The 19,282-nt window shown below is 44.8% G+C and overlaps 3 protein-coding genes across 6 annotated transcripts in view; 2 read left to right on the top strand and 1 right to left on the bottom strand.

The window, feature by feature from the left end:
* LOC118287882 (ubiquitin carboxyl-terminal hydrolase 22) overlaps window positions 1-8,578 on the top strand; it is a 40,690-nt gene extending 32,112 nt beyond the window's left edge. The window contains exons 15-16 of one of the 2 annotated variants that reach the window (XR_004785739.2): window positions 2,025-2,102; window positions 8,449-8,512. The gene's annotated coding sequence lies outside the window, so the exon portion shown is untranslated. Of the gene's footprint in view, window positions 1-2,024; window positions 2,103-8,448 lie in introns of both variants that reach the window. The other variant, XR_004785740.2, reaches the window with a different exon arrangement.
* On the bottom strand, window positions 1,519-9,535 carry LOC118287884 (somatostatin receptor type 2). 3 transcript variants are annotated; one of them, XM_035613513.2, is made up of 4 exons: window positions 6,603-9,535; window positions 5,161-5,821; window positions 4,250-4,575; window positions 1,519-3,659 (listed from the first exon to the last, which is right to left on the bottom strand). In XM_035613513.2, the coding sequence occupies exons 2-4, from the start codon at window positions 5,546-5,548 to the stop codon at window positions 3,228-3,230; spliced, it is 1,146 nt and encodes a 381-aa protein (XP_035469406.1). In that variant the 5' UTR covers window positions 5,549-5,821; window positions 6,603-9,535; the 3' UTR covers window positions 1,519-3,227. The 3 variants fall into 3 exon arrangements, with proteins under 3 accessions (XP_035469406.1, XP_035469407.1, XP_035469405.1); XM_035613514.2 differs by having other exon boundaries at window positions 6,671-9,535; XM_035613512.2 differs by having other exon boundaries at window positions 8,463-9,535.
* Window positions 8,531-19,282, top strand: part of slc39a11 (solute carrier family 39, member 11) — a 109,154-nt gene continuing 98,402 nt past the window's right edge. The window contains exon 1 of the mRNA XM_035613517.2: window positions 8,531-8,663. The gene's annotated coding sequence lies outside the window, so the exon portion shown is untranslated. The remainder of the gene's footprint in view (window positions 8,664-19,282) is intronic.

Genomic DNA, 19,282 nt, shown 5'->3' with positions numbered 1-19,282 from the left:
TCTGCTTCTCGTCTGTTCCCCATAGAGTGTCAGGAACCGGCCAGAGCTCCGGACAAATACCCTTTTTTAAATTGGAACTGAGCTGAACCCAGCGAGCCAAGACGCACGTCAACCCAAATAATCCCAACTTCTTCCAGAATCCAGCACGACCTAATTTCAGAGACATATGGGGGTCTTGATTTCACAAAGTGACAGAGAAAGCCGCCACTACAGGCATCGTCTCACTGCCTCGGCTGTCCTCTCGGCGCAACGCTTGCACAGATGTGTGGCACAAACTGTCTCATCGACATCTATTAAACATCAGAATGGTCCATTAAGTACATCACGTCTGTTAATTACGTCCAAACAGCCAGTGGCAATGACAGGCATAGTGTGTTTTCCCTCAGTATGGCTCAGTTCATTTCAGCTCAGTTCAGTTTGGGTGGGTGTAGGATGTGTGTCACCTCATATTCTTCACCAGCCATGCACACTAATGGAAGAGAGAGAGAGAGAGAGAGAGAGAGAACACTATGGACAGAGCGAATAGTTCTTGTAATTTAGGCTTGGAGCCTCGACAATACCTCAGCTGTATTGGACCAGTTTGTGAAATGATTATCTTGCTGTGACAAACAATTACACACATTTGGCTGAACAGAGAGACAGGAAAGTACTCGTATTGATAAGTAGTAAATAGTAATGCTGTATGTGCCTGGGTTTAGTCAAATTTGATTTGCTGGTATGAATCACTTGACGCATTCACAAACACAGTCAACCAGGTCACCGTGACTGCCTGACGCAGAGCTGGTCACCCTGATCGCCTTCTGCGGTGTTCAGGGTGAAAAGAGCTTACGTGATGTCTGTGTGACACATGACATCTAGAGGACTATATGTTTTTTTGTCTTTCATGTCTATTAATGAACTGTAGCGACACCAAAGTGTACAAAAAGAAAAGAATGGCCTTCTACAATAAGACAATCGAGAGCATTGTTGCCATGTATCAGTGAATCGCCGAGTTATGTTCTCGAAAAGCAAAGTGCTTTGAATTGGCTTCTCTCACTCGGATTAAAATAGTGGCCATAACATAAACCGACAGGGTCATTACATCATCGCAGAGTCTCGTGTTTGTATGCTCAGTAACTTAAAGGATTTTATTTAATGAGGGGTAAAATACTGAGGGAACCAACCTTCTTCCCTCTTCCTAACTCTTTTGGTACTGAAAATACAATGTACAGCCGGGGTTTCATTTGTTTTGCAGGTAGTTGCATGATAACTTAAGTACAGGACACATTCAAATTTTGCCCTCAGTGTGGTGCAAGATGAAATGTTGAGTTAATTGGGTATTTTAGTCATAATTCATCCTGAGGGGACAGTGAATGTCCAATAACCATTGAGATATTTAAATATGAAGTTGTGTAAGTCTTTGGAGGGGGATGAACGCTATGTAAAAAGGGGCCCCTCATCAAAATGTACTTTAAAGAAATGTATTTTTGAATTCATTTTCATTTTTTACTTCGTATGGTGCACACATCGAGCATAGTCCAGAATTAAATTGTGTTTAATCAAGGTAACAGGCACATTGAAGAAGAAAAAAAAACTTCCATTGGTTTTATGTCATTCCAACATAGGAGCAACAGCACACTAATGCGTCAAAAGTAATAAATGATCAGATCTCTGACAAAACATGTATGCAGTTTGATGTATAAGTTTATGTGAGTTAAGTTCAGAGCTTCAGAAACACAACGACCTGTTCTCTGTCGTTGTTGCCCATCAACTGGTGACCTCCACTGCAACGCTCGGGAGGCTCGTTACAATACTGTTATGAGAATAAAATAACGTATTGACAATAATTTGCTAAAAAGAATATGTGTTTCAGTGTATAGCTTTGGTTCTTACCCCACACACACCTTCATCTCTTTTCACCTGCAATCATGCAGCCCACTGCAAATTCCAAAGCGTTGTGTCCATTTGTGTTGTGTTCTCATTATGATAAGGGCACCACCTTTAGATTTCTTCCCCTCATTTCTTTCCCTTCTCCTTCTCACCAGCTCCCTCTCTGACCAAGTGGTACATTATCCTGTCTTCTGTGAGATTTACAAGCACACGCTGCCTTATCCAACGCGAAGGTGAGGGCGAAGATGACATTTCAGCATGAAATCAGGAGAATATATTACATTGTCAACACACAGAACTTTACAAGTAGGTTTTGCAAACATAGTTTTGAAGCTGTCATTTACGCATATCACAACAATGCAGAATTTTACAGCAGGGCTTGCCCTTTGAAATTAATTTTGCAGGCTGAAAAAAAAACCCAACCCAGAAACATTTCCTATATACAAAGTCACACTGTTTTGAACTAAGCAAGGTCAGAGCAGCTCCCAAGATGTTTTGCCATCCTTCCACTTAATCAATAATCCATGACGTTAAACTCAAACTTTTACAGATTAATGCGGGTCCTACCAAGGAGATGCCAGCTAGAGAGCATCCTTCCTTTGTGGGTGAATAAGGTATGTTTTGACGGGTTTACCATTGTGTTGCCCTGTCGATCATGTGAGACCAGACGAATCAGCGGGTATGAATAAAACTTGACCATGAAAGCAATCATCTTTGAGTTTTGCTCGATGATCAAAGTCTCGAGCAAAATTACAGTGGCTGCTTGCAATGGTTGGTCAACTTCTCCGACAGTATTTCCACCTTCCAAAAAAATCAATGCCCTGCCTTCTTATCTCTGGAAATCTCCATCAATGACAGTCATAGATGGGACTCAACCACCTCAGACCTGTGTGTGCGCCATGCGTGAACTTGCCCCAGGATTTCTCCAGTGGGTCCACAGCAGTCCACTCTCCAATTGCACATCTTGAATTCATTTTTTGATTCAGCCTGCATGTTTTCCGGCAACTCGACAGTAGTCCCACGGTGCATTAGCGGCGGCCTTGTTTATGTTTGATTTCTTTACAGTGTTGAAAATCATTTCAGTCAGATGATTGGTTGCTTCAGCTCAGGGCTAACCAGCTCAAGAAGTGGAGTTGGTGTACTTTCCCCGACCTTTGAAACCCCTTAAGAAATTGTTCATTTTTCACTTAGATTTTGTTCATGTGTCAGTGTCCACGAGCTGCAGCTTCACATCATCCTCCCACCCCCATGTCTTTAAGCAGAGGTCACTCGCAGTGCACGGGCAGCCCATCAGACGCCCCGAGCACCACTGCTCAGGCTATCAGGCCTCCCTGGATGTGACTGCCGTTCCTTCGCCCTCAGATGCTGGTCTGCAGCTCGCAGTGGAGCAGGGCGGCATTATGAGTCTCCAGGTTTGCGCTGATGATCGCGGCATCGTGAACCATCCTGCTCCTGTCCGCCCTGCTGTCACTGCGCTCGATCTCGTCCAGGCCCGCCACCTTTTTCAGACACAGGACGTTCTGAAAGCTCTTCTTGAAGTTGTCCGACAGGAAGGCGTAGAGGATGGGGTTGGCGCAGCTGTTGGCATAGCCGAGGACCACCACAAAGTCAAAGGTGCTCTTCAGGGCAGAGGTGGGGCTGATGGAGCTGGTGACGGAGGTGACGTTGAAAGCGTAGAACGGCAGCCAGCAGAGCACGAACACCGCCACCACGATGGACACCATCCGTGTCACCTTACGCTCTGAACGCTTGCGTTTGGTGGAGCCCACTCTCATGCCGGACGACTTCACCTAGCAAAAGGACAGACGTGGTGGTCAGTGGTTTTGAAATCTCAAACATACGAGTACAATGTCCATGCTGTTATAAAATCGTTAAGGAATAGCTTGAGACTATATGATATACACATTTTTGTTTTGTTTTTAAACTTAGATGAAAGGGTCAGAGAGCAAACAGGATACATTCATATTAGTTCAGCCGAGAGACTGGAAGCAGTTTATCTAGCTCCGTCCAAAGGTGAAAATGATTTCTGCCATTTTAGGTTGGTCTCATCAACATGATGTTTGTATATGGAGCGTTATTTTTTTCTGGTTTGTGGTTTTCGTTCGTTATTTAACGCTATAGAAACAGGTTTGCGACATCACGGTTGACATCAGAGACCGACTCATGTTTGGTCAAGCAACTGTGTCGGTGGGAGTCTGCTGCCCCCACTCTCTGATCACTACTGCGCAGATTCCTGCTCCAGATGACTTCACTAGTCGGAGATCACAGCGCCCATATCCAGGGCTTTTTGGCTTCATGTTTTGGAAGTGGTGAAAGTGGAGATGCATTATCAACTTTGCATAAGTCATTGGTCTCAGAAATAGACATCGAAGGCTCTTACCTTGACTATAATGAGCAGGTAGCACATACATATGACTGCCAGGGGCAAGAAGAATCCAATGAAAAAGGTGTAGAATATGAAGGCGGTGTAATAGACATCCTGAGGCTCCGGCCACACAATGCCACACACCGGGACCTTGTCCAGGCCGCTGAAGATCATAGTAGGTAAGATGACTAACAGCGACACGACCCAGACCGTCAGGTTAATTAGCTTGGCAACGCGGGGCTTCCGCCATTTTGTAGATTTAATGGGGTGGACCACGGCCAGGTATCGATCGATGCTCATCAGCATCAGACAGAAGATGCTGGTGAACTGATTGAGAGAGTCTGGGAAGGGGTGAGGGAGGAGAGGAGCGGGAAGGGACAAGGTAGTTAGGTTACACATCACACGATCAGCCATCACTAAGGTGATTACAGCGAGATAGAAGCCTTTTCGAATCATTTATTTGACTTCTTGTCAGGTTAGGTGAAAAGATTGTTCCTAGAAGAAGCTTTAGATGTGCCATCATACTGGTAACCCTAAACCCCCCTGTATGAAGTTTGTTTTATCAGTACAAAAATTAAAGTGTGAAAAAGTCAGCCAGGAAATAGTCTGGCACATTACCTCCCATTAAAACCACAACTCAACAGACAATACAAAATGGGATACAGTGTTTTTCAGTGAGGTATTTAAAATATTTCACAATGTCAAACTATTCTCATCTCGCACAATTATGTGAGTAAGACTTTGAACACACACTCCTTAAGCTGCAGCTAGAGGCTTCACATTTAAAAAAAGTAAAGATGTTTTTCTTTAAATTGCAACTCAAGCAGGTGATAATCTTGGGATGATGCCCCTGCCGAGGAGTCTAAAAAGTGAAACTGCTGCCGTTTTCTGAAGTGCACCATTAGCCTTCTGATTTTTGCACCCACCTACGGTCATGATCACTCTGCACAGTGACTGTCCGAAGGGCCAGTGCACCAGCGCCAGCTGCATGGCGATGAACGGCAGGCTCATCATGCACAGAACATCTGCCACGGCCAGGTTCAGGATGTAGATGTTGGTCACCGTCTTCATCTTGGCATAGCGCAGGATGACGTAGATGACCAGGGCGTTGCCGCAGAGCCCCACGGCGCACACCAAGAAGTAGATGAGGGTTATGACCACGGAGCTGGTCTTGTCCTGGTGATGCTCCCTGGTCCCAGAGACGTTCATGTCCAGGTCGGACTCGTTCCCTTGGATGTAGCTGTCGTACAGGAGAGGTTCGGGGATGGAGGTGTTTGGGGGAGTCGAGAGGAAGGGCCACTGATCCAAGGCCATGATGGCTAAAAAAAGTTTTTGGGCAATCAAAGGGTTTCTAAGTGGTGAGGAATAAAGGGTGGTTCAGAGATGATAGCTATTAATGGGTTTTCAGTTAGAGTCACATGCTAAAAAACCTTGAATATAATGCACAGGTTGGTGAAAGTAAGGGTTGAGACCTTGGGGTCTTTGGGCCCGGGGCTCTCGCTATCGGGACAACTGGAGATTTTTAATGCGCAGACAACCAAGTGTCACATTCCAGCTGTAGAGAGATGGTAACAGAGCGAGATATATCTGAGGGGACAAGACAGTGAAAAAGAAAAAGTGAGTTTTGGCTGAGAAACACAATATATATTTGGAACAAATTCTTTATGATCCACGGCAACAGTTGCAAGGTTCCTTTACATTACTGCTTTCACACCTTGCTTTCTATAGAGAGAATGCCTCAAATATTTTCCAACGATGTTAAGTTCTCTCCTCCCAACACAGTAACACAGAGACATGGAGGAAATGGCTAAATCTAACTAGGTCCAATTTTTACATGATGTGCTGTTCTTGACCATGTCATCTTTCATTTCAAGAAAAATTGGAACAGTCCCCTCGTGGGACACAAATCTAACTTTAAGATGCCGCTGGATTTCCAGCAAGCGACAGTCCATCTTGCCAGGTTCTAAGCTTCTTGCTCGTGGTCGACCCACAGAAGCCCGGACCAATCGGTGTCCTGCGAAGGAGGAGCTGCGGGCGTGTCTGTTGTGTGACGGTCATCGACTATTGCTAACAACAATGGCAGCTCCTAAAGGTGTTAGTGTCACTGCTGCTGTACCATCAGTTACATCGGAAGTGAAGAATTTCCCTTTTGGATGAGTAGTAAAGAACGCCACTGAGGGATTTGGCAAAAGTGTTTTCTGCTCTTCTCACTTCCAGCGCTGGGCAGACAGTGACAGACAGGCAGTTCATCCAATCGCCTGTCAAGTATTTTTTGAAAGCGACCGTCCTTTTCCAAGCTACTTTCAATGAAGCTTTCCCGTGATCTCTCTGTGTAACAAACCGTCCGGCACAACAGGTCAACACTTACCCAAAATACTGCCAGCAGCCATCAGGGCACCATCATCCCAAACACACACAACCTTTCATAGGACTCACCACAAAGTATATTCAAGCCACATTTGTGTCCATACTTCCAATCAATGTGTGTATTTCTTTGTGGATCTCATCGGGTCTTCGTTTCTTGCTCGTAAATCTCTGACCAGACCATTAATTCCCCTTCCCCTTGCGACACTGACCCCGAGTAGTCCAGGACAGGCGTGTGCACATGTTCGTATGCATGCCTCCCGCATGTATGCATACATGCAAAGCAGTGCGCCTGAGCAAATGAACGATGAGGGCATCCTCGCTGCCAGAGGCAAATGTTTATTTAATTGATCTTGGGGACAAACAGCTCTGACACCGTGGCAGGATCGCTCCCTCTGCAACTACAGCGAAAGCAGCCGGCCCGCAAAGTCGGGCGACTGCCCAGTTCTTGCTGTCATAATTTGCCTGAATCGTGACTGGCATATGTGGGGGCCCACTTTGGCCGGTCCACTTTGTGCTAATGAGGGGTTATGGTGATAATGGGTTTTGACATGAACCTGTCAGGGTGGCTCTGAGGCTCGCTCCATTCTTTTATTAATCTACAGTGTTTTTCGCTTACTTACATAATCATTTACTCACGTAAAATGTTAAATACTAGAAACAACAACATGAGAATCAGTGATTTACAAAAGATTACAAAAGGTGGTATCTTCAATCTTTCTTGAACCTTTCTATGGTACTCATACTGCATACTTTCTAATATGATCATAATACTGTTCAGTCAAGTTTAAGACTAGAATTGATACCCATTGCCAATAGCCTTCCGGTCCACGAGTGACCGTTTGCCTCTGACATGGTGTGTTTGACTCAGACACTGACAACAGACAATATCTGCAACGCAAGTTGTCCATACCGGACACGACGAACCGCTAACCGAGCCAGAGCGGAGCGCTCTGAGATGAAATAGTGGCCAAGCTGTTTAAGCGCTTGACAGAGTAATAGTAGTTTGAACGAAGCACGGCATTGTCGTGATTGAATAGAATTAAGTCACTTTTTTTTTTTTTTTTAAGTGTAGTCTTTAATATTGCTGTTCTGGTTGATTTGGCGACACCTACGTTAACTAGCGGTCACCGCAGGTGCAAGAATCCTGGAAAATAAAAATAAAATACAATGTAGACTGAATGTTAATATAGCTGGGGTGGGAAACACTAAAAAACACACAATACCTTTTTTTTCCTGATTTAATTTAAAAAAATATTTATTATACATTTTTAATATTTAAGTGCTGAAATCCACAGAATCTCACGTGCCTGTTAGAGTGGGGAGAGAGTGAGTGACCCACAGATGGGAAACCAACCTAAAAAAATAATAACCCCAAGTCCTCTGAAGGAAGTAATGACTGTGTTATTTGTTCACAATAATAATGAATGTCCCTCCAAATTAAATGAAACAGACTATGCCCATCCTCAGCCGGACACTGTGCTATAACCACGCACTGCTCCACTGGAACTGCACTTGATGTGTTGAGATGAAGTACACACACCTACCCTCCTCATTTAACCAAGAGGCAGAAGAAAATAATAATAATCCATCCTCTGTTTGATTGCATTTAGATGCCCACAATTAACCACCAGTGTGCCACTACTGCATTTTCATAATAGATTTGATTAAATAACGTAACTTTTATTAGATAAAATGAACCAACCTGCGGTCTGTGTGACACAAGCAACTCATGAGTCCTTGCAGAGATGCCAGTAGATTAAGACAGATTTAATGAGCTGCATTAAAAATCGGCACCAAATTCCCTCTTATCTATTCTCACCTTCCTCTTCTTCTTTTCTTTTCTCCAGACAGCATCACTTACTTTGAAACGAAACGCGTCCTCCACGCCTCGAGTCCACAGTCGTGCTCCCGAGTCAGCAGAGAATGTGGAGCCCCGCCGCCCCGGAGCTGCGCTGACGTGCCGGAAAGCTTCATCCCGCCAGCCTCTCCATCCACCTGCCCGTTGCGCGCGGCGCGCGGCGCGCAGCCTCCCACTCGCCGCCTTCGACCACAGCTGGTGCCGGTGAGGAAATCACTTCATCTCTCAGGTCTTTTTTTGTTTTTTAACCTCAAAGAAATATTCCAGAGTTTGTCAACCGAAACGACTTTTTCTGAATGAATAGAAGATGAATAAGAAAGGAAACAAATAAGCCAGGCTGCGTGCGCTCAGAGTGCGCTGCGTGCGTCCGGCAAAACGACTTGGCACCGAATCCACCGCGACGAGACAGACGGAGCGGCGGGACGCGCGACTGCGCCGAAGAGAGAGAGAGAGAGATACACACACACACACACACACAGATAGAGAGATAGAGAGATAGAGAGAGAGAGATGCTGTTGCGCGTGGCACCGTGTGCGTGTCGGTGTCCGACAGTTTGCTGATTTTGAGTCAAGAGACTGCTACATAAACTCAAGTGGCTTTACACCTGAGTGGCTTTGAAATGCATCAAGGTAAACCACATAGAGAGTAAAGTATTCTTTTTGCAAAATGCCCCCCCACTGCTCCTATAGTTGCGTATATTTTTGATGATTTAAGCAGAGCAGTCTATGTGCAGAGCGGGGACTAGAATGATGCTGCAGTCAGGATGGTCCAGTTGCCAAATCCATCAGCTTCCCCTGGCAGTTATCCCAAAGAGCCCAGGCCTTGCAAAGTGCAGATCACCCTCAGCCGATTGGTGATGATACCTGGATGTGATGGATGTAGCCGATCTAGCCCGAAGGCCACTCTTTATATAAAGGAGGCGTTTTGGAAGCAAGTGCAGGAGGCTGGATTCTCTTCCCCGTGAGAAAATGTCCTGCAACACTAAAGTGCTGCTATTATTAATACCAGCAGCATCTTGTCCCATCGATGATTAATGCATTTGTTTATGTGAAAAATGATAGGAGGGAACATGATACAGGAAGTTTAGAGGGAGAGGGGGGGCGGGGGGGGGTTGTGAACTGCTCTGGTCTTGAGTTATATAGAGCTCAAATCCCCATATCCGTGTAAACCAGTGCCCTGTCAGGAGGGTTATCGGTTCACCCTTGTGTTTGCTGCAGTTTTAGGTCAGCGAGTTCTCTGGGTGAGTCCATCACTCACCGTGTGTGTGTGTGTGTGTGTGTGTGTGTGTGTGTGTGTGTGTGTGTGTGTGTGTGTGTGTGTGTGTGTGTGTGAGTGACACTGACGACAACATCCAGGCTGAAAGCCTCTAGGTTCATTTTGAATGCTCGGTAAGGACTATGTGATTAAAGAAAGTAGCACTGTAGAGTTTTAACAGCGTTAAAGTAATAATTGGACATAATGTCATTGGCCTTTTTTTGGGGTTGAGAGAATATGTCACATATGTCACATATGTTCACTGAACGTGAAGGTGACTGTACAGCCAAGTGTAGTCCACAATACTAAACGTTCAAAGTTTGGACCAATAAAGTTCAGAGGAAATATGAGTTAAGTTTACCCACTGCCGATGGGTTGTTTTGACCCAGTGTGGGTTGATTTTTTTTTCCAGTTTTGACTTATTAACCAAAAACTAATATGTCGTGATTTTGGCCTGTCAATAGACACCACGCTGAACTCAGAACTCACCAGAAACTCCCATCCTCTCTGTCAGTTTGGTTATTTTCTCTCTCTCTCTCTCGTCTCTCGTGTGTTCATAGGGCAGACCCATAAAGCCTTGGGATGAGCACAAATCTTCAATCGAAAATGTCTTCAGCTCCCCCGGACCCATTGTTGCATTCATTTTTGCAAGAAGCCACGGGACTTTTCACATCTCGTCTTCCCACTGACTTTGAATTCTGCCTAAACACAAGACAAAGGTCAGGTGAGGTTGTCAGACAACCAGTGGCGGTTGTCTGACAAACCCCCAAGTAGCACTGCAAAGTCTTATTTCAAATTAAACAAATATATATAATAGTCGTCTTTTTTATCCAAAGGTGCAGGCAGGCGGATTATTAGGCTAACCAGAGGGTATTATTAATCATCTTGTTTACTCTGAAAGGGAATAAGCGTATTTCCCAAACATGTAGAACGCACAGAAAGTACCACATAGTAATGCTGTTGCAAATGCAAATGTTTAAAAATAATTTTTTTAAGCCACAACTCTGGAGTTAATTAGTCAGTTTGCTGTATGTAAAAGCAGCACCCCTTTCAATAAAATGCCCGTTCTTTCTTTTTTTAATTGATTCCACTGCTCGATATGACCGCCCAGTTTCCCACTGAAAGAAAAATTATGAAAGGGAACAAAAGCCGTCAATGCTGGGACTTATTTTGAATCGACCGCTGCTTGTTGGACCACAAACTCATTTGGGCACATTAATGTTTAAATTGCCGACACACAGTGAAATTAATCTCAGACTCCCACTGTGCTTCTCCGTCAGCACAAACACAAACACACACACACACACGCATTCACATCATTGCTCAACAACTCTCTCCACTTGGCCTTCAGCTCTGACACACGTCTAAGTCAACAACGAAGCCTAGTTTTGAAAAGCAAAGGTCCGTTCATGATAAGGCCCAAAGATCAGAAAGCGGAGATCAGACAGTTTCTCACACTCGCGCGTCAGTCCTTGTTTATTCATACGAGGCAACATGGCAGCAGCACGCGGCAACCGAAACTCTTGCGTATTGATTGACCAATGCAGCTGTGCACGCCGGTCGCAAGAATGCGACTGTGTTTTCTCCTCCGCACAGCTACAAACAATGTAGACTGGATGCTATAATGCTCACGAGGGTGCACACGTCCATGCTGGTCTAGCACACCTCTTTTTCCCTCTGAGCCTGTCACCAGCCATTCTTCCGCCTTCCTCTCCGCCAGCTTCACCGGCACAAGCGCACAAGCGCTTAGTGTGACTGATCCGATGCCACCGCAGAAACCCTCAACATCGTGCTCGTGGTGAAGCTCTTCTGGGGAGCAGGCCAAAGTAAACCATTCTTCGCCGTGACGCGAGTTATCTGTGGTTTGTCACCCGGACACGTGGCGACGGCGCGGAGCTTGCGACACATCATACCACGCGCCACGTGACGCCACTCCCCCCGGCACCGAGAGCAAGTGTCAAGGTGCCGCACGTCAACTCGATCACACAGCGTGGACAAACAACGACGTGGTGACTTGTCCAAAAGGTCATGGTGTTTTTGAGTATTTCTTTTATTCATTTATTCATTCACTTTGCTATCCGAGTGTCCCTGACATCCAAAGAGGACAACGTCACCTGTCAGGTTCCCCGCTGCCAAGCTCGAGGAGAGAAAATGTACATTTGGGTTTTTTTCTTGCAGTGGGCCTTCATGGTAGAACAACCTATTTTCTGGCCACTTTTGGCCTCACATCAAAGTTTCATTGATTTCAATATTTCAGTGCAATGCTCTGAGAGAGGCACCACTGGGCCCCGTGGTTTGTAGGTCACCCCCTCTCCTCAGAGTCACTTTCCGTCTTTTTGCAGTCAGTTCTCTGTCCCTTCATAGTGATTTCTCTTTGTAGTTGTTTTGTATATCTACAGTCATTTTGCATATTCTCGCAGTAATCTTTCCTGTTGCTTGTATTATGTGTTTGCTGCTGTTGCATTTGAATTGGTTGGGGCTGCCTGACTCCCGAAATCTAAGCCAGAGACGCTCTGACACCCAATACCCACTACTTGTAGTAATTGTGCCGTATTTGGTCGGGGAGACAACCGTAGCATGGTTAAACACTAACGTAGCACAATATGCTCCTTTTGTTTCTTCTATTTGTGAGCGTGTCACGCGAAAGCCCCTCTCTAGAGCCAGTGTTTGGTTAGAGATTCAAAAAAAACAGTGCTCGGAGGCCTTATGATTTAGGCACTGCATGGCGAAGCGTCAAAGTTGCTAATAGAACAATAAGTTCCATCAGTTCATATATAACATGTATTTGGCCGTTGACTTCTGTCTCATAATTGTCCACAAACTATTCCTCTTTGGCGGAGCTGCCTATACCCCATGTAAATAAAAATGGAGGCTCCATTTTCCTCCGTGGACTCTTTCCTTAAAGGTCGGCGTTTTTGCAACATCCATGTGTCAATAGTCCATAAATTGAATTTGATTCAAATACATTCATATGTATTTCAGCCCTGCAGGGGAAAAAAACTGATTGCAGAAACTCCATTGAAATTTACTTAAGGTTTGATTTGATGAACGTGATGTTATTAATTCACATCCACGGATTTAGTCGTCAGGGGAGCTTTTTCCTGGCTGAAGATTGTAACAAAAGCAAAACATTTTGGGATGTGAGAGCTGATGTGACACGTCCCTAAATCCTGGATCCATGGAGAGTCGGGCCGCGGCCTTTCACCTGATCCTATATCAGGACACAAGTCCTGGATGAAGTGGAGCTGTCAAGGAGAAGTGCAACAAATCTTTTTATTACAGTCTGCATTTTACCTGAGAAGAATAAGAAGAACAACCTACAGCAATCGTGCTTATAGGCTTGTTTTATTATTATTATTATTATTCTTTGTGAGCTGTGAGACATCTAGGTGTTAATATCACTAAAGCACACGGCTAAATTACAATCGTGTGTCTGTGTAATAGTGGCAGCTCGTGGTGAGAGGACATTAAAGTAGGGATGACGAGCAAGAATTATTCATAACAAAAGCCCTTTTATTGTGCAGATCCGCGAACTAAATCAATGCAACGAAGGAATCCAAACCTCCGCGGCTGCGTGTCCACGGTCCGGCAGGTCCGCTGCTGCACTCCACAGGCAAGACGTGAACTTATACAGGATCTCCACTCACCCAGACAACATGCGTTGATATCATGAGCGCTTAAGTATGTCTCTGGCGCAAACCTCCGAGGCCGTGCGGGCCCATTTCACGAGAGTCTGAATCATCCCGACGACGCGCGTGGGTCGCGTGGTACCGTGTTACTGCTGCGATCGGACAGCGGACACACGTTTGCGAGGTCACACGCTTGAGTAACAAGCGCATATATGTTACGGATAAACCAGAATCCGTGGGAGGTGGGGTCAAGAAGCACGACCGTGATCTGTGTTACCAACGGCGAGTTGGAGGTTGACGATGGAGCTGTGGAATGCCGCCGCAACGGCGACGATCCGCGTGAGAATTAGAGTCGTATTCTGCCTTTGACTGTTCTTGTAATCACCTTTCTACTTTGTTTTCACTTCAGTTCATTCTCAGCAGAGCGGTAAATCACGGTGACACTGTGGTTCTAAGGGCACAGGAGCAAGACGAACAATCTCCTCTGTTGTGGCTGTGGGAAATACACATTGAATATGAACTCGTACAAACAACACAGCAGAACGGCTGCGTGCCTGTTACCGATGTGAAAATGTTCAAATTGACAAACCGTCCTCCCCGGGGACCCGTTGACCTTTATCAGTTCATGTTTTTTTTTCATGACAGAAATGTTGCACGCTTGGAAGGTCGCGGGTATTGATCACGTTCAATCTCATTCAAGACAATATTGCTTTGATGGGGAGTCCTTCACACGGAGGAAAGAAAGGTAAACAATGTTTTTGTGATCTGAAGTACACGTCACAACTCCCTGTACGTCTTCACGCCGAAGAACATGACCTTAGATTTCACACACGGAGCTTTTGTGCCAGTGCAATAACAAGGACGCTCCTCCGCCTGACCAAGGCTTTTCCAGTACAAAGCAATAGAATTCTGGCTGCACCCATCATACTATTATACTTCATTTTCGACGTGTGACCACTATACAAAGCAAGGTGTAATTCTGTACCCTTTCCAGTAATGTTTGTGCACTTATCAGAGCCGTTCTCGTTGGGTGCATAAGGCTGTCATAGAGAGAGAGAGAGATAATGACCACTATACAAAGCAATTTAAGTGGGATGACTGCTTTTCTCCTTTCTCTTTTGTGGTATAAACAGGGTAAATGTCAACTTTCAACTTAATTAGGCGACTGGGGTTTACACCGCCGACTGGCCTCTCTCTAGCGAGTCAGGGAGACCAGATTCACCCACCGCAGACATTTCCTGAAAGTAAAAAATAGGATGGTTGGTCCTCTGGCAGCGGAAAACAGAGAAAACTAAGGATTTTTCTGGAAAACTTGCACGTTCTCCGCAGCTGTTTCTGTATTTAGCGTATGTACACCAAGGAGCCTACGCATGGAGTCCCATGCGGCCGAATCAGACAAGAAGTCCGTACCTTATCACTGTGAGAGTCGGTCCGCCATCAGATCCCCAGCACCCAAAAACAGCTCATTGATAAACCTCCTCTGGTCCCATGTGCCGCCCTCTGCATGATCCCGGGACCACTTCCAATGGGAAGCTTTTTTGTTGTTGTTTCCCTCGAGGAACGTGAACAAAGACGGATGGTTTTTGGTCCGCTTCGGATGCACACTGAAGTGGAAAGATGTGTTTAGATTTCATTTATTATTTGACTTTAGGGGGTAATTGAGTAAGACACTCTTCAACTTGAATGACCTTGTTGCAAAGACAGATTCAGTCTCTGTGATGAATATTTCTGCACGGCAGCAGCAGCAGCGTTGTCTGGGCCCACAGCCCCAGCGATGAGGAGCGCACACATTAATCACTGTGCAGCCCAGCTGCGAATTAACGTTTTGGAAAAAAAGGTGCATATTCAAGACGTCTTTGTAAAAGTGACACGATTACAATACGTCACTCAGATGTGGTTTGAATTTTGTATTTTAATTTAAATGTCACAGAAAAAGGACAGAAAGGACAGAAAAGTATAAAGAAAAACTACTTGTTTTCACACTGAGGGGAGAAAAACACGTCTGAAAAAGAATCAGAGACGTTCCAGTGCAGCTTTCATGTGAGTGCACAGATGCCTCCTCCCCTCATTCCAGTACATGTCACACATACCACAACTCATACCTCTGTGCACATCGCGGCTGTAGACTGCTGTCATCTTCTTTGTATAAGGGGAAACGGGCAAAAAAACACCAAAAAGTTCTGAAAACTGAAAACTAAATCGTAACAATAGCAGTGATAAAGTGGTCGAAAATGGAAAACAAACACCTAAAAATTGTATTTCAATAAGTTCCTCTCTTTATTATGCCCAACCTTCACTGTATTCGCCTTAGCCTCAGACGCAGCAGGTCGTCGTCACATGCCTCCTCTCAAAGCCTCTCCTGAATAAATCCACACATTGCCAGATTTGTGACGTGTCAAACAGGATTTTCTTGTTTCTCGCGGAGCTAAATTGCAAGATTCTTTCTTGTAATCGACCATATTGGGGGGGGAAAGCACAAACTGTGGCTTTTTCGTCAATAGCCCGAGAGTCGTCGCCATCGGGCAGATGTCAAAGCCATCTGAAATTATGCAGAAACGGTTATATCCCACATGTGGGCTTTTCCAAGAACGCAGCGGAGGGACAATGATTCCTGTCCGCTGCAGCGCGGTAACCCCGGCTCATGCAGCACCGTCTTGTTTTTGGTCATAAAAATGTCAACTTTGGCCATGTTTTCACGCCTGTTGCACAATCAGAAATGGAAGAGGATGAGGAGAGATTTAAAAAAGGCGAGTCTGCTGTTGGGTGAGGAGATGAGGGGAATTTTTTTTTAAAGGCGGAGGGGGGCAGCAAATCATAAGAGAGACATCCAAAAGAGACGGAGAATTGCCTGACACCAAGTGGATTTTGTGGATTGCCTAATTAACCTTTATCGATCTGTTCCTCTAATCCTGTCATGGACGCAAACACACACAAACACACACACACACACACATTCTCTCTCTCTCCATCTATCTATCTCGCCCGCGTCTCTGGGGTCCCATCAACATTCTTTATTGAGGAGTCTCTCAGGCAGTTTGCATCTGGTCTCAATTTCGCGAAGAGGGTGACGGCTGGATCGGTCAGAGCAAAGAGGACCAATGAAAATAACTGCTGTCTGCCAGTGCTTTAATTAGGGCCTAACACACACACACACGCACACACACACACACACTTTTAATTTGTCTAACCTTGTGGATTGTGGTGTTAGAGTACATTGTAAATCTTGAATCATTCAGCACGTGATCTGATGGAGGTTAACTGGACGATTGTTCCCATGTTTTGTTGAATCATTTGTGTGGGGTTTCGGCTGGTATCAGGATCTGTCACCACATCTTGTAATTTTTTAAAGAGATAATTTTTGTGTTATACAAAATGTGCTTCTAAAAAAAAAACCCCTTCTAATTTGTTAGGAAAAAAAGGCCAAAGTTTCGGTCTCGGGTCTCGAATCAGCCCTGTTTAAAACGTTTTTTAAAGGTTCCTTCAGATGTCTCTTTAAAGCAATAGTTTGACATATTTGCAGATGAGATACCACCCTCCTCTTTGTATGCTAAATATGGCATAAATACAAGTGCCATAGCCCGGCTTTGTCTGAAGGCAAAACATCACTCGGCTGACGCTTTATACGTAGTTAGTTTGATCCATACAAAAATTGTCTAAAATGACACATTGCCGTCTTCTAATTTGTTTTGTTGAGAAGTTTTTGGACCAGTTAAACACACTTCTTCATGTGTGAGGTGAACGGTGAACGGTGCATGCCAGGTGGACCTTTGACCTCTGGACCGAGCGAGGCTGTTTTCTGGTTGTACCTTCATATCAGTCTTTTCATCTAACTCCCTGCCAGAAAGCAAATAAGTATATTTCCCCAAAAATCAAAGTCGAACTGTTCATTTTAAACCTTGTTCTCATGAGCTGGTCAGTCAACGCACCAATGGCTCTCTTCCTGAAGAGGGAAATGATTTAACTTACTTGGTTGTAGCCTGACCACAGGTACTGTATCGCCATGGAGCTGCAGGCAAGTCCGGTTTGTGTGTTCGGCTTTTCTAATTCAATCATTCTACCTGAGCCACTGATGCTGCTATAGCTTTTGACCCTTGATCCTTATGGAGTTTTAAAAATAGGATTTTTTTTTACTTGAGAAATACATGTAATTGAAAATTCATATTATCTTCTACAATTTGTTTGATACCTGGCAGACTTGAAACAAGGTAAAATGGTTTACGACATGCAAGGTTTGTCATTTTATTTATTGGTCCGGAGGCTGCTGTGAGCCGACAGCTGCTGCCGGGTTTCTATTTCTCTTATTAAGTGAGAAAGAGACGGAACGGCTGAGAGAAGATGAGACAGAGTGCATTACCCTGGGTGACATTTTAGGTTTAGCATGCACTGGATGAAAATTGGGAAAAATAAATAAGCCAACAAACAATAACCAGGTACGCATATTTTAGATTTGTATTAGAGAAGGTGCAGGTATTTGGATGGTGGGATGTGTGTGTGTGTGTGTGTCGTAGTATAAGTGTGAGAGTATGTGCACATATGTACTAGAGCGTTGGAGGGGGGAGGGTTTTATAGAACATGAAAAAAATTAATAGGGAGGTTAAATGAAGACTATAAAATATAATGAAATGATTAAATTAAAAAGAGTTTCACCAATCAGGTTTTTGCTGTTTTGCATGTAATAATGAGCTGGTGAGCAATACATGTTTATTTGACGCTAATAGAGACTCTGAGACAGTAAATGCAAAATGCCATTTCACTGTCAGGATTAATAGGGTTGAACGACAAAAAATGACAAAATATAAGCATGGCAAATTCCCCATGCACTTCTTACTCATTTAGAGTTGAGGAGGTATTCAGTTTTTGCTGTGTTATAGCTCTTCCCTGATGGAAAAGCCCCTGCATTTGGCGCTGTAAGATATGGATGAGCGAGTGGGAGCCTATCCGCTACGCTGAGCAAACGGAGAATACAGTACTTGACTGACGGACAAGTCATACGTTGTGCCCTGCGGGACTCTGTGGTTGCATACGCGAGGACCTGGATGTGAGATAATCTACCTGCACATAGAAAAATGGCCACAGTCTGGGGTATGTCTGTTTTTGGAAAAAAAGAGATGACAAAGCCACAGTGTGACAAAGTCGGAGCTGGTGTTGTTGCAGATCTGGACTCTGCTGGACGACGGGCAAACGTGAAAATAATGAAATCCAAATGTGGAAGCACCGTGTTAGTGCCCCGAGAACCTAAGAAATGGCAAGAAGAATCTGAAATCAAAGGGTTAGGGACTAATTCTTCCTACAAGAGATGGAAAATATAAGAATAATTACGACCAAAACAAGTCAGACAGAGAGAGTGACAGCATCTAGCGGCCCATGACACAACTGCATGCCAGAGCACCTCTGGTTTGGGTTCAAAGTCCAGCTGTGGTGACGATGACACAGTTCAGTACAGACCCCCCCCCCCCCCTGAACTCCATCACCACCTCCCTGTTGGAGACTGAGAACATGACCAGGGTTTCAGTGACCCCCTCAGGTTTTACCTTTACGTCGTTGCACTCGTTGAGGTACCGAGATGAAATGATCACTTCTATGACATATGATAAGAGACAATTATTATTCATATTCTGACCAATACCATCAAACAAATACATATTGTAAACTCATGTATAACATATATTAAACCAAAAATCACCCATCGCTTCTGCAGGCTAATATCGTTATAACAGTCTACAATGACTTATATAGTATTTCAGCTGTGCCATGGCATCCTTTTGTGAGTGTCTTGTGCTTTAGGAACCCGACACTGATCTCGGCCTCCATTTGCATCTCACTCCCCGTCGAATTTCCCTCTTTGCCGTCGGCACTTGAGCGTCTTCAAAACGTTCAGGAGACGACTGTGGCAGAGGGTTTATTAGCTCCTTAAAGAAGCAGCCGGCAGACGCAAGTGGG

This window comes from Scophthalmus maximus, chromosome 16 (genome assembly GCF_022379125.1).
Source record: "Scophthalmus maximus strain ysfricsl-2021 chromosome 16, ASM2237912v1, whole genome shotgun sequence".
Classification (NCBI taxonomy): Eukaryota; Metazoa; Chordata; class Actinopteri; order Pleuronectiformes; family Scophthalmidae; genus Scophthalmus; species Scophthalmus maximus.
The sequence above is the reverse complement of the archived record's forward strand: the minus strand, read 5'-3'. Positions and strand labels throughout refer to the sequence as shown.

What these genes read in the sequence shown, in the direction of transcription:
- LOC118287884 (XM_035613513.2), bottom strand. Translation starts at nt 5,548, where the DNA reads ATGGCCTTGGATCAGTGGCCCTTCCTCTCGACTCCCCCAAACACCTCC. An exon ending in CAGAGTGATCATGACCGTAG is followed by an intron (nt 4,576 to 5,160) that starts GTGGGTGCAAAA and finishes ACCCCTTCCCAG; the next exon opens with ACTCTCTCAATCAGTTCACC. An exon ending in ACCTGCTCATTATAGTCAAG is followed by an intron (nt 3,660 to 4,249) that starts GTAAGAGCCTTC and finishes TCCTTTTGCTAG; the next exon opens with GTGAAGTCGTCCGGCATGAG.